The 14,816-nt window shown below is 46.7% G+C and overlaps 1 protein-coding gene across 1 annotated transcript in view; it reads right to left on the bottom strand.

Moving 5' to 3' along the window:
* Positions 1–10,443: 10,443 nt before the first annotated feature.
* Positions 10,444–14,816, bottom strand: part of WDR64 (WD repeat domain 64) — a gene marked incomplete at both ends in the record, with an annotated part of 58,975 nt that continues 54,602 nt past the window's right edge. Inside the window, 2 exons of the mRNA XM_080651038.1 lie at positions 10,444–10,527; positions 14,157–14,270. Of these exons, the coding sequence (XP_080507164.1) occupies positions 10,444–10,527; positions 14,157–14,270 (198 nt within the window). The remainder of the gene's footprint in view (positions 10,528–14,156; positions 14,271–14,816) is intronic.

The raw sequence follows: 14,816 nt of genomic DNA, 5'->3' as shown, positions 1-14,816 counted from the left end.
GATGCTGGTGGTTCTCAAGCCACAGTTCCAGAACCACAATGAATCTTCCTCTCCGATGAGGTCCTCACAAAGCGCTTCCTGGCAGCCGGAGGGAAACTGGCACCGTAGACATTTCGTGAAACGTAGTTTCTTCTAAACTAGGTCGAATGCATATTCCCTCCTCAGCCCGGGGGCAGTGACTGCGCGCCATAGGCCACCAGTCACCTCACGGAGAACCCCTGGGGCGCCCGGGGAAACAGCAGCACCAGCGCCTCTTTGCTCCTAGGTCGCCCAGAGGTGTACGGGCGTGGCCCGCACGCCCATTCCAGAAGACACGTTTTCCTTGGCCTGCGTAAAGGAAAAATGTACTTGTCAACTTTTAACCAATGGACACAGACACCAGGGGGGTGAGGGCAAAGAGGGGGATAAGGACACATATGTAATACCTTAAGCAATAAAGAAAATAAAGTTGGGAGATCGCATGCGAAAACGGGACTGCGAGCTTTTGCAGAAAGACTGGGGGATTGGGGTCCGACCACCGGAGCCGGACCGGCAGGGAATGGTCTGCAGGCCACGCGGACGGTCCCTCAGTTCACGAACTGCAGCCCCCGCCAAGCACGTTCCCTCGGGACCCAACACCCTCTCGGGTCAGACAGCGACCCCCCGCGCTCCCCGGGGCCTGGCTGCAGGGTCGGGGAACCGAGCCCGGAACGTGGGGACGCGCAGACCACCCCCGCCGCAGGGACCAGCAGGAACCCACCCAAAGCCTCTGTACGGCCCGCTCCGTTCACTTCTCGGGCGGCCGGGTACGGGCTCGGAAACCCGGCCCCTCGCCGCTGACTCCCCGGGGTCCCAGCGCTAGTGGGGGGGCGCCGCGAAACGCACAGCGCCGGGACGCTGCCTCGCTGCACCGACGAACCTTTCAATTTGCGCGGGATGGCCCGCGGCCCGCCCAGCGGAAGTGACGTCCCGCATCTCCGCGACGCCGGAAGAGCGTCCTTCCCGGAAGCGACCGTGGTCCGTAGCCCCGCGACTCCGGGTGCCGCTGTCCGCCGGAAGCTCGTGGAGCCTGTTGAAGGGCGGGAAGAGCTGAGCTGATTGGCCAACATGGAGTGGCGCCAGGGAGTTGAGAATTTTTTCTCTCCCGAGGCTGCTGGGAGTTGTAGTTCTCTCCCTACTGCAGCCCAGTTCAGAGCTGCTGAAGTTCAAAGCGCCTCCGCGTGTCTTTGTTGTTTTTAAAACCTAAAAAAGGGCCCCAGGGAAACAGGAAGTGCAGCTTGAGTTCTAATAGACTTTAGGAAGGGACAGAGGTGGCGCTTGGTAAACAATTTAACTAAGAAGGGACAAAGGTTCTCTCCTTACTAGCCAGGTTCCTCTAAGCCCTCTTCATTCCCCACTAGGCTGCAACCTTGGACTACATAGATCTGAAAACCCACAAACATAGTTTTGTTTCTTTAAATATATATTTTTATTGATTGCAGAAAGGAAGGGACAGGGAGAAACAACAATGATGAGAGAGAATCATTGACCAGCTGCCTCCTGCACGCTCCACAATGGGGATTAGCAATTGTCAGTGCCAACTCAACGTGGTCATGGCCCACAGTTTATTTGCTCATCTCAGTGCTTCAACTTTTTTTGGAAAATAAATAAAAAACACAAAAAGTTCAGAGAATGCTGTCCACTTTCCTGGTGAGCTTGGCATCCGTCATACCAGAGGTACAGAGTGGATAAGGCTTTTGTGACTCATGAAAAGGTGTGACTTGCAATGGGACATCGGAATAATAACTCCAAGATGGTAAGCTGACTGAGGACATTCCATTCACCTGGTAGCTAGAAAGGACACTTCTACGGAGAAACTCAGTGAAATATAACCTGGAACAATGAAACACATCAATACATCAGTGGAGTTGAGGAGAACAACCAGTCCTTAGTGAGGAGAAATACAAGAGGAGAGGCTCAGCTTGAACGAAGAGTCACATTGATTGAAAGGGAGGTCCTTACGTGGTGAGAAGGGAATTCTGCCCTAGTCAGTGTGGCTCAGTGAGTGAGCATCAACCTACGAATTAGGAGGTCACAGTTCGATTCCAGGTCAGGGCACATGCCGGGTTGTGGGCTCAATCCCCAATGCAGGAGGCAGCCAATCTCTCTCATCATTGATAATGTTTTTGGGGTTTTTTTTGTGTGTTTTTTTTTTAACATATTTTTATTGATTTTTTACAGAGAGGAAGGGAGAGGGATAGAGAGCTAGAAACATCGATGAGAGAGAAACATTGATCAGCTGCCTCCTGCACACCTCCCACTGGGGATGTGCCCGCAACCAAGGTACATGCCCTTGACCTGAATCGAACCCGGGACCCGTTAGTCCGCAGGCCGACGCTCTATCCACTGAGCCAAACCGGTTTCGGCAGATCATTGATAATGTTTCTATCACTTCCTCTCTGAAATAAAATTTAAAAATAAATAAAGTACTAACTCTTTGAGTGTTTCTTTCAATATCCATCCCCCCTAATATGGGATATTTTATTAAATCTTTTGATGGAATGATAGATGAAATATGTTACCACATTCTTCTTTTATATTTTGTTTCTTTGGATACAAAAAAGTGAACACTTTCTTGTATGTTTTTGCCTTATTTGCATTTATTTTGTACAGTCTTTATGTCTTTTGCCCATTTTTTCCCTCCTAAGTTGTAAAAGTTTTCCTTCCTCTGTGCTTTCTTTGTTTATGTGGGACCTCAGCTGTAGACAGTTGAGTTAATGATACTCCTCTTCTCGGACATGATCAGCATTGCTCCCTTTTATCCTGATTCGTAATCTCACTTTTTCTGCCTCCTTCTCCCGCCCCCCACACACATGTAAGCAAGCTTCCTAGTGCGTTCAGTGACTATCCTATCATCTCCGTGAGCTGTTGTAAAGCACATATTATTGTAAGCGTGTATTTTATATTTACACTAGAGGCCCGTTGCACGAAGAGATTTGTGCAATAGGCCTTCCTTCCCTTGGCTTCCAGCACTGGTTTTCCTCCGGCACCCGGGACCCAGGCCTTCGCTCTGGCCAGTCTGCCGTCTTCGTCTTCCCTGCAGACTCTGGAGTCTGCAGTCTTGTCTTCGCTGCGGCACTCTGCTCCTGTAGATCCCTTTGCCCCCGCCCTCCCTCTCATAGCAGGTGTCCTTCCTGCCTGGCCATTCCACACCTGGAGCAGCTGGGCAGAGGCCATCTTTGGCCTTCTAATTTGCATATTCACTCTGATTGGCTGTGGGCGTAGTGGAAGTATGGTCAATTTACATGTTTGTCTATTATTAGCTATGATAAATCAAATGGTATTGCATATTACATTTAATGCTGCCTCTTAGTTTCACTGAACATAACTTAAAAAATCCACCTCGCCCTAGCTGGTCTGCTCGTGGGTAGAGCGTCAGCCTGCAGACGGAAGGGTCCTGGGTTCGATTCTGGTCAAGGGCACATGCCCAGGCTTGATCCCCAGTAGGGGACCTGCAGGAGGCAGCCAGTCAATGATTCTCATCATTGATGTGTCTAACTCTCTCCCGCTCCATTCCTCTCTGACATCAATAAAAATATATTTTAAAAACTCCACCTCTGTTGTTCTCTACTACGTACCTAGGACTTTACTTCTAACTGCTGCACGGTACTCCCTGAAGGGTGCTCCCACCACATTTTCCCCAGGTGCTTCTCCAGGGAGGGTTCCTCTGATGCCTCCAGAGTTCCTCCCCGCTGTGCCACTGTAAACAGTGCTGCCATAGCATCCTCCTCACACCCCACTCAAGCCTGTGAGAATGTTTTTGGAACACACACACACACACACACACACACACACACACACGAGTGGAATTGCTGGGTCATACCTAATTTTTTAAAAAACATTTTTTTATTGATTTCAGAGATGAAGGGAGAGGGAGAGAGAGAGAGAGAAACATCAATGATGAGAGAGAATCACTGATTGGCTGCCTCCTGCACGCCCCCTACTGGGGATTGAGCCCGCAACCCTGAACCCTGACTGGGAATCTAACTGTGACCTCCTGGTTCATAGGTCAAAGATCAACCACTGAGCCAAGCCAACCGGGCTGGGTCCTACCTAATTTGACTAACCTGCCATTTGCTCTTCAGATAGGAATTCCAGTATAAACTCCTACCAGCAGTGGAGAAGAGTTCCTAAATTCCTACATTTTTTCCTACACGTCCCGGTCACTCTAACGTGTAACGTGGTAAGTTAGTATTGTTTCCATTTGCTTTTCTCTGACTGCTAACCACTGCGAATATTGCTTTGTAGGTTTCCTCTTGTATATATAACCTAATCATAACGTTCACCCATTTTTGTTTGTTTCCTGTTTTTTCTTGTAGATTTTCAAATCTCTTGTACACTTTGCTCTATTTTTATGCCCTGTTTGTGAGGAGTGTTTTCTCTAGTTTATTTACTTTTACTTGTGCTTATGATGTTTTATACATTTTAAGTTTTAAATTTATTAGGTAGTCAGTTATCCTAATGTTATTATCTGATTTCATCGAAAACAATTATGATATTTGGCAAAATAAATGGTGCCTTTCTTTGTTTTCTTCTGCACTAGTAATCTCTCTGCTTTCCCCAAATAGATTCTTCCCAGAATGTCAGCCAGTGGTTCAAAAACTGTGTTGTCTCTTTGGATCCACTAGAGGGCAACACTTGCTTGAAAGAAACCCATGTCCCTTCCTATAACCCATGCCCTTTTCTCTCTGAAAGAGAGGAAACTGGCTGAAATGAGCCTTAACAAATTAAATAACTGGAAATTACATAGAGGAGTTTGGACAGAATGAAAAGCTATTTTTTAAATATAACAAGTTATATAATAAGGACTCAAGGTTGTTTTTAAGTGAAAAAAATGAAAGAAAAAGAGAAACCAGGTAAAATTATTTTATTTGACTTAGGAGACAGTTTTAATTTTACAATAAAAACAATGATGGTCCCCCCCAATCATTCAGTGGAGACCACAACCCTGAAAGGACATACCTGGAAAGCTGCTGAATGTTCCATTGAGACCTTCTCCTGGGGCTTCCCTAAAATCTCCCCCTTAAAGCCGAGGAGGGCGGACCAGTGCCTCTCCCTCCCAGGAGCCAGTTCCTTTCCCTTCCCCTCCCTGCCCCGGGCACTTTACCTTTAGCTTCCTCCCTCCCAAGCTCCAAGGGCCCTTCCTTTTCCTCTATGACCTGTTTCCTAAGCCCATTTCTTCTAGGAATCTAGCCTGTACTTTACCCAATAAATGTTCTCTTACCAAAAAAAAAAAAATAGCTAGAAGGTTGACTGGAACATTTTTTTCCTTTTAATAACAATTATTTTGTATGCCACAGCACGACACAAAAGTAACTTACCTCTTTTTAGTTTTTATTTCTATTGTTGAGAGTATTACAGATGTCCCTGCCACTGCCCTCCTCCACCCGGATCCTGCCCCGCCCTAGGCCTTCCCGGCTCTATTGTCTGTGTTCACGGGCAATGCTGAGATGCAAATAAATTCTTTGGTTAATATTTCCAGCTTCCTCCTTCCCCCTTCTCCTTGAGATTCCTCAGTCTATTCTATGGTTCCATGCCTCTGGTTCTGTTATTCATCAGTTTATTTTGTTCATTTGATTCGTTGTTCATTTACTTTGATGTTTAGATTTGATTGTTGATAGATATGTATTTATTGCCATTTTACTGTTTATATGTCTGATCTTTTTTGTCTCTTAACTCGTACTGTTAGGGAGTGGGAATTTTTGAGCATGCTTACTACTACCATTCCAGAGAGGCCGTGGACTATGCCCCAGATAGAGTTGTCAGTGCTAACACCAGGCCAGGCCTTGAGAAAGGGTCTCATGGCCCCTTCCAAGCATGTAGGCCTTCTTTCATAGAACACTGTCAGCTTTCTGAAGAACAGGATGACCTTGTGAATAACATGGTCGTCAATGGTATGACTCTGATGTTGCTTGGGAAAAACTGTTTTGTCTTAAATTGCCTGCTCTGCAAAAACAGGATGTGGTTAATGTGCTTAAAAGTGGTCCTGCACAAAGGGTCGGGGCTGCTCTCTGGACTCCCTGCGTGAGAAAGGCAGAGCAGTCGCTGGCTGGCTGGCTAATAAAGGCTCCCTAAATTTTAATTTGCTCTGGACTCCAGTGGTCGTTCACTCGCGTCCACTCCACAACATTTGGAGGCCCCAGCGAGATAACCAGCCTTTGACTGGTCCTGTGACTGGAGCCCACCGGGGTCCTGGGACTCTCCGACCCAGGGGGAGATCTCTGAGAGACATTCCTCAGCCCCGGGACTGGTAGAGGTCGGAGACCCCGCCTGCTAAATTTCCTGATTGACTCTGATCAGAGCCGCCTGGATCTGGTAAGAAACTTATTTCTGGTTCTGTGGGCACCCATCTAGGGTCTCTGGAAGGCTGGACGCAGCGCTACTTCCGAGACCAGATCCCGGTGCATGACGGTGCCCAGCGATCTTCAGTTGGTTGTCATTGTCTTTGTTATTCTGTGTTATTGTGGTCTGATTGTCTCTATCATTAGAATGGGTCAGTCTGCTTCATGTTCTTCTGTCTGTACTCCCCTGCAATGTTTTTTGAAAAATTTTCAGGAATTCAAGTGGTGAGTGGATGACTACAGAGCCTCCGTTAACGCTTTTGATTTACAGAAATTTTGTGAGTGGGAAGGAGCGAGTGAGGGGGCACAGGCTCGGGACGGGAACGGGGAAGTGTTGGTGCAGGAGCGCCGCCACATAAGTAAAAATCTCAGACTATCTGGTGTATAAATGTAAGTGTGAGAGTCTGTGTGAAGTGAAAGCTACTTTGTGCCATCTGGCTGTACACATGAGAGTATTTGTTATCTCTTTCTGTTGTTTAATTTGTTTAAAGATAGTGCAAACCCTGCTTTAGAGGGAAGACAGTAGAGAACTTTTCATTGCTTTTCTTTGATTTATAATTTTGCTGTGTTAGTTTAAAATTTTGGCATTCTAGGATTAATTTAAGGGTATAAAATTTGTGAAGGTTGCCAATCCAGAGAAGTTTAAACAAAGGCTTGTTGGGTTAAGATTAGTCATAATTAACTGCATTGTAGGCTGACTTTTTCAGCCCTGCTAGCAAACAGAGAATCATGTGGTCCCGAGAACTGCGACCTGCCAGCCCTTCCTGATAGATTTACAGTCGGTCTCTGGGGGAGGAAGAGAGCCAAAAACTGCTCCAGAGCAGGTGTGAGAAAGGGTAGAGGCGGTGGAATTCACTCTCAGCCTGCTGAGATAGAGAAGCCCTAGGCTGGGGGACAGGGGATGATTGGAGATATCAGAAGTAGTAAAGGTTGAGATCCTCTGGGGCCTTACAATAAAGAAGGAAAATCTGGGAGGGAGAGCAAGGAGATATAAATTTTTGTTGATTTTTGCTTATCTGAACTATGTTAGACTCAAGGATTTCTGCGAAACACAGTGGATCTTCCTCTGCCCTGTTTTCTTCTTTTTTAACCCTTCCAATAAACATAAAGAAAATCTCATTGTCTGAGCCTGGCAGGGCGGGGTTACTGGGTACTTCTTGGGCTGTGGTAGAATATTCAGCAAAGGAACTTTAAGATATAATATCTTTAATGTTACAGCTAGTTTAAGTTTTAAAAATCTCTGTCGAAAAGAAATATTTTTACTTGCTCTTAGTTTTATCACAGAAGGTCTAAGTCATAAATGTTAATCTAAGAAAATTCTGGCTGTTTACTTTTTAGGATTCATGAAAGGATTGAGGTTTCAAAGAATAAGGAATACTCAGTAGAAGGTCTGAGGCATGGTTATGCATTTTTAAAGGATATAGAAAGAAGGTTTGAAGGCTAATTTAGAAGTGTAAAATTTATATAGGTTCTGTATGTAATAAGAAGGAGAAGAGAAATGTTAAAAGGAAGTCAAATAATACAGGCCAGTAAGCCAGGAAGAGTAAATAATTTGCATTTGCCTCCCTAAACAGAGGGCAAATAGCTTATGCCAAAGTACTTAGGGAGGGACTGATAATTTAAATCTAACAGTTACTGTTTGTTATAATACATTCAGAAAATATTACTTTGGAAAGTCCATAAAAAGGACTGGCAAGGAAAATTCTATCTTAAAGCAGGTCAGTATATAAGCAGGCAATACTTAATAAATAAATCATGGCAATACATTTCTTTGCATAAATTCAATAAGACCGGTTTCCAACAGTGGTTTTATTAACCAGAAACTTTGACTGGAGTATCATGTTTTAAAGAGCCCTGCCTGAACTCTGAAGACTCAAAGCCAATAAGAGTGCCATGGAGAAAGTCTGGTATCCTGCTTGGTAGCCCTGAAAATACCTGGTGCTGGAGCATCAGGCCCATGCCCTACCATCACTGGCGGTTGGTCAGAGTACAAGGGGAGCAATAAGGGCGCCTCTGCATCCCTGTGGGACCCCCACGCACTCTGAGCCGCGACGAGTAGGAGAGCTGAGATGGGCCTTGAAGCCTAGGGCACGGGCCCGGGTAGAGCCACTACAGGTGAGGACTTCAACTAACTCAGCAGATACTACAGGCAGGCCTGACGGCAGCTGGATGGCTTGGCTTCCTGGCCCTATGGGGCACATTAAGATTCAATCATGAAATTCAGGCAAAGGTAGTTACCATTCTTGCTGTGTTTATGCAAACAATCAGGCCAAATTAAATACAATAGATAAAGTAGTCTTGATTTGGCTCTTTTGATAAACATGGGGGTAATTTTGAGGAGAAAAATTCTATTTCAATGGAAGTTATTAAAACTGAAAGGTTTTCTTTCCCTTCCACCAGACCATTTGTTACAGTTTGTCTCTGCCAGATCACAAGCCCACCTCCTTCTGTGCCCAGGCCTCATTGTCCCTCTGACAGACAGCAAGGATCCCTTGGCTCTGAGAGAAACTTCTGACCCGCCTCAGCAGGAAGTAGCTAGAAGAACCCAATGACATCCGTTTTCCCTAAAAGAATTCAGAGCCAGGATCCTTGAGGTAATATATTAGCCAGGGGTGGGCAAACTTTTTGACTCGAGGGCCACAATGGGTTCTTAAACTGGACCGGAGGGCCGGAACAAAAGCATGGATGGAGTGTTTGTGTGAACTAATATAAATTCAAAGTAAAGGAGCGGAGGGGAGAGCAAGAGAACCCTCCGCTCTTTCGGCTCCGCGGGCCGGATAGAACAGCCGAACAGGCCGGATCCGGCCCGCGGGCCGTAGTTTGCCCACGGCTGCTCTAAAGGTTAGTCCTGGCCCTCATTCCGGGCCCTTATCTTATAAACAGGCCCACTGACTTTATTCAGCAGAGAATTAATTCTATCAAGCTTATAGTCCTCATGGGTCAATATAACTCCCTCGCCAACAATGACCCAAAAGAGTCAATGATTTGACTCATATACATAAAACCAGTGGGGAATGTTAGAGAGTGGGAATTTTTCCAGAGAGGCCGTGGACTATGCCCCAGATAGAGTTGTCAGTGCTAACACCAGGCCAGGCCTTGAGAAAGGGTCTCATGGCCCCTTCCAAGCATGTAGGCCTTCTTTCATAGAACACTGTCAGCTTTCTGAAGAGCAGGATGACCCTGTGAATAACATGGTCGTCAATGGTATGACTCTGATGTTGCTTGGGAAAAACTGTTTTGTCTTAAATTGCCTGCTCTGCAAAAACAGGATGTGGTTAATGTGCTTAAAAGTGGTCCTGCACAAAGGGTCGGGGCTGCTCTCTGGACTCCCTGCGTGGAGAAAGGCAGAGCAGTCGCTGGCCAGCTGGCTGGCTAATAAAGGCTCCCTAGCCGAAACCAGTTTGGCTCAGTGGATAGAGCGTCGGCCTGCAGACTGAAGGGTCCCGGGTTCGATTCTGGTCAAGGGCATGTACCTTGGTTGCGGGCACATCCCCAGTGGGGGGTGTGCAGGAGGCAGTTGATCGATGTCTCTCTCTCATCGATGTTTCTAACTCTCTATCCCTCTCCCTTCCTCTCTGTAAAAAATCAATAAAATATATTTTTTTAAAAAAAAAAGGCTCCCTAAATTTTAATTTGCTCTGGACTCCAGTGGTCGTTCACTCGTGTCTGCTCCAGAACAGTACCGTTGGATAATAATTCTGGCTATGAGTTAGGCTGAACAATGGGGAAGGTGGGAAGCTAACAACTAGGGCCATATTATTTCACTTATGCTATTGATTTTGTTTCCTTTGTCATTTTGCCGACAGTACACAAGAAACACTGTCTGTTTCTTAAGTGCATTTCAATGGGTGAAAGAAGCTGGCCGCCTGGCTGCTGGCCGCTTGCTTTGCGTTCAGAGCTGAGGCTGCCTGCGCTCCACGAGCGAGGGAGCGAGCTTCCCCAGGAGTCAGCTGGTCTGAGGATACAGAGAGGGTGAGAGTGTCTGCTGGGCCCTCGCTTTCATCCTGAAATAAAGCCCCGTCTCTGGTTCAGACCTCGCCATTTCCGTGCAGCTCGGCCATGGCAGCCAGCTCTCGTTTTCCTCTTATTTGGGGATGACTGGGAAGAAGAAAGGTGACAGGTTGATCTGTGGGACTAAATTCCTCTTTATACTTCTCCTCCGCTGTGTCTGTGAAATAAAGGACATGACAGTTAATAACTAGCTTTGCAAGACAAACAATTTTCTACAGTCAACTCGCACCACTGATTTTTTAAAAAAATCTATTTTTATTGATTTCAGAGGGGAAGGGAGAGTGAGAGAGAGAAATATCAACGATGAGAGAGAATCATGCATCAAATGCCTCCTGCACGTCCCCTACTGGGGATCGAGCTCACAACACGGCTATGTGCCCTGACTGGTAATTGAACTGTGACCTCCTGGTTCGTAGGTCAATGCTCAACTATTGAGCTACGCGGCCCGGCTGCACCACTAATTTTTGCAGAGATTTTCGTCCGTCTAGAAAGAAAGTCTATTTATTTACTTAACTATCCTGGGTGCCTCCAGGATAAAATGTTTAAAAACAGAAGGGGTGCTACCGAAGGGTGAAGGGCATGGGTAGGAGAGCAGACGCTTTAGAAATACTTGACTGGGCAGTTACTCATTCTGTCACTCAACTGCCCAAACCGTAAAGGATTGGTCAAAACGAAACAGAGCAGAGAAGCTTGCTAAGGTTGAGATACAGCATAGAGACACTGTATAATAATATCATCAGAGGCCAGTGACTTACAAGAAAATAAAATCAAGTGACGATCCCACAAATGAGAAAGGAAAGTTCATTTTGGTTGGAATTGGATATGTTTGGAAGTTGCACATACATATAAAATGTTGAACTCATTTGGTTTAAAAAATCACATCAAGAAGTGTCTAATATTACCAATTACGTTCAGCCAATATTTAAAGCAAATATCAATTGATTGTACGGTCTATGAGGGGGAGGAAGAGAGAGAAGACAGAGGGAAGAGAAGATGCAGAGAGTTCCAAGGTAAAGAAAAAGACAGAGGGAGCCCCAAGGTCAACATTTAACTACCTGCGGCCTGGGCTTGGATACTCATGGGTCACGTGACTGCTCCTCCTTCCCCTAAGACCAGGTGGGAGACTTCACTCCCCAGTTCTATCTGCTAAACAGCTGAGGCAACTTCCTACGCTTCATTGACCTTTCTTTCTTTCTTTCTTTCTTTTTTTTAAATATATTTTATTGATTTTTTACAGAGAGGAAGGGAGAGGGATAGAGAGTTAGAAACATCGATGAGAGAGAAACATCGATCAGCTGCCTCCTGCACACCCCCTACTGGGGACGTGCGCGCAACCAAGGTACATGCCCCTGACCGGAATCGAACCTGGGACCTTTCAGTCCGCAGGCTGATGCTCTATCCACTAAGCCAAACCAGTTTCGGCTGATCTTTCTTTCTTTAGTTTTCTACATATTTAATACCAGGTGAGGCAAAGCAATGCAAATATGGGGCATAAAATATACCAACTATAAAACTCTAAACACTCTTTAGATTTATCTGTTAGCTTTGGATTATTTATACCACTGTGTTTTTTTTTTGTGTTTTTTTTAAATATATTTTATTGATTTTTTACAGAAAGGAAGGGAGAGGGATAGAGAGTTAGAAACATTGATGAGAGAGAAACATTGATCAGCTGCCTCCTGCACACTCCCTACTGGGTATGTGCCCGCAACCAAGGTACATGCCCTTGACCGGAATCGAACCTGGGACCCTTGAGTCTGCAGGCTGACGCTCTATCCACTGAGCCAAACCAGTTAGGGCGATATACCACTGTGTTTTATCCATTACTTAACAAGTTAAAAGGAACTGATATAGCCCTAGCTGTTTTGGCTCAGTGAATAGAGCGTTGGCCTGCAGACGGAAGAGTCCCAGGTTCGATTCCAGTCAAGGGCACATGCCCAGGTTGCATGCTCGATCCCCAGTAGGGGGCGTGCAGGAGGCAGCCGATCAATGATTCTCTCTCATCATTGGTGCTTCTATCTCTCTCTCCCTTTCCCTTCCTCTCTGAAATCAATAAAAATATATTTAAAAAAAGGTTGATTTACCTTTGTTAAAAAAAATAAATAAAAGTAAATATTTTTTGTAATAAAAACTCTCCTATTGCCAAAAATTCTTACTCAAATAATTGGTAGAATTGATGATAACAAGAATCATTCATATTTTCTTCATTAAGGGCACAAGAAAACAAAATTATGGTCAAGTTTTCTATATAAACTAGAGGCCCAATGCATGGATTTGTGCACTGGTGGGGTCCCTCAGCCTGGCCTGCGACCTCTCGCAATCTGGGACCTCTCGGGAAATGTCAGAGAGCCACTTTCGGCCTGATCCCTGCAGTCCAGGCCAAGGGACCCCACCAGTGCATGAATCCATGCACAGGGCCTCTAGTATGCATGTAAGATCTTTGGTTAATTTCTTCCCTCTGAGATTCATTAGTCTATTCCATGTTTCCATGCCTGTGGTTTCCGCTCCTGCATTGAGTGTCTGCCCCTGGTGGTCAGTGCTCGTCATAGCTACCAGCCAGTCAGCCAGTAGCTTAGGCTTTTATATATATAGACTAGTGACCCAGTGCACAAAATTCATGTACATTAAAAGGGGATTAATTAGAGGAAATAATATTGCTATTTGCCCTTTCTCTATAATAGAAGTGTCAGAGATGAAAGAAAATTAGTAAAATGTATATGAAAACCTTCCTCCTGTCAGAGTCTGGGGCACACCACGGGACCCAGAGTCAAGTCCCCACCCACACACATGCGCCTCAGAATTGTGTGAGACCCAGACCTGGCCGCCCCCCTCCATTGGGCTAGATCCAGACCTGGCCAGTCCCACCCTTGTCAAGCCCCACTGGGCAGGGGACATAGCCTCAGGTCTCTTGGCCTGGCGCCAGGATGGGGGGCATGGCCTGAGGTCCCCCTGCCCAGACCGGGGCAGGGGGAGTGCCTTGAGGTCCCCTGTCAAGCCCCGCCAGGAGGGGGACACAGCCTGAGATCCCCGGTCAAGCCCCGCTGGGTGGGGGGCACGGCCTGAGGTCCCCTGTCAAGCCCCGCCAGGTCGGGGGGGCACAGCCTCAGGTCCCCTGGTCCGGTGCTGGGGCAGGGGGTGTGGCCTGAGGTCCCCTGGCCTGGTGCGAGGGTGGGGGGAGCAGCCTGAAGTCCCCTGTCAAGCCCCACCTGGTGGTGGGGGGTGCGGCCTGAGGTCCCCTAGCCCAGCACCAGGATGGGAAGCGCACCTTGAGGTCCTCCATCAAGCCCTGCTGGGCGGAGGTATGGCCTCAGGTCCCCTGGCCTGGTGCCGGGGCGGGGGTCGTGGCCTGAGTTACCCTGTCAAGCCCTGCCGGGTGGGGGGAGCAGCCTGAGGTCCCCTTGCCCAGCACCAGGATGGGACGCACACCTTGATGTCCCCTGTCAAGCCCTGCCAGGTGGGGGACATGGCCTGAGATGCCCTGTCAAGTCCTGCCGTGTGGGGGACATGGCCTGAGGTCCCATGTCAAGCCCCACAGGGACGGGGGAGGGCATAGCCTCAGGTCCCTGCTGATTGCTCGTTAAGGCTCCTTTTGGGAACTTGGCCTCAGCTGTGGGTGCAGCCATCTTTGTGACAGAGTGATGGTCAATTAGCATATTCCCTCTTTATTAGATAGGATAAAGCAGCTTTTTGTTGTTTAGTTGTGTTTGTTACCTGTTCATTTAGGCGCAGATGATACCAATCCAAGCAGAAATTCGATGAACCATGGAATTCCAAGTGCTAACTTACTTTTTCATGTTGAACATGACTTGCCTTCTTCTTTCCCGGAAAGCCGTCAGAAGACTCCTTTATGACCTCTGAGCCAATGAGTGGAAGGAATTTCAGACTAGTGGGGCTTGGTACCTGTGAGCCACAAATAAAGAGTAAGACATACTCAAGTGATTACTTCCTAATGTGAATTCCGGGGTGGGGGTGGGCGGGATAGGGAGTGAGAAGTTCCAAATGCTTTAAAATATACTCCCTGTCACAGTTGCCCACGATTAATTCTTATTTTATTTTATTTTTAATTAATCCTCACCCTCGGATATTTTCCCATTGATTTTTAGAGAGAGAGTGGAAGGGAAGGGGGAGAGACAGAGCGAGAGAGAGAGAAACGTTGATGTGAGAGAGACACATTGATTGGTTGCCTTCCACACATGTCCTGACCAGGGTCAGGGATCAAGCCTGCAATGGAGGTACATGCTCTTAACTGAAATAAAACCCAGGATCCTTCAGTCTTAGGGCTGATGATCTATCCACTGAGACAAATCGGCTAGGGCCCCACTATTAATTCTTAATAGTTTACCCTCAGGATCAACCTGCACCTTAAGAGTCTGATACTCATCACAATGAAGGCGTTTTGGGCAAGGAGGGGTAACATTTTAAGAAATAATAAGTTAGAATTAAGTT

This window comes from Plecotus auritus (genome assembly GCF_963455305.1).
Source record: "Plecotus auritus genome assembly, chromosome: 14".
Lineage (NCBI taxonomy): Eukaryota > Metazoa > Chordata > Mammalia > Chiroptera > Vespertilionidae > Plecotus > Plecotus auritus.
Note: the sequence above shows the minus strand (reverse complement) of the source record. Positions and strands in the feature narration are given on the sequence as shown.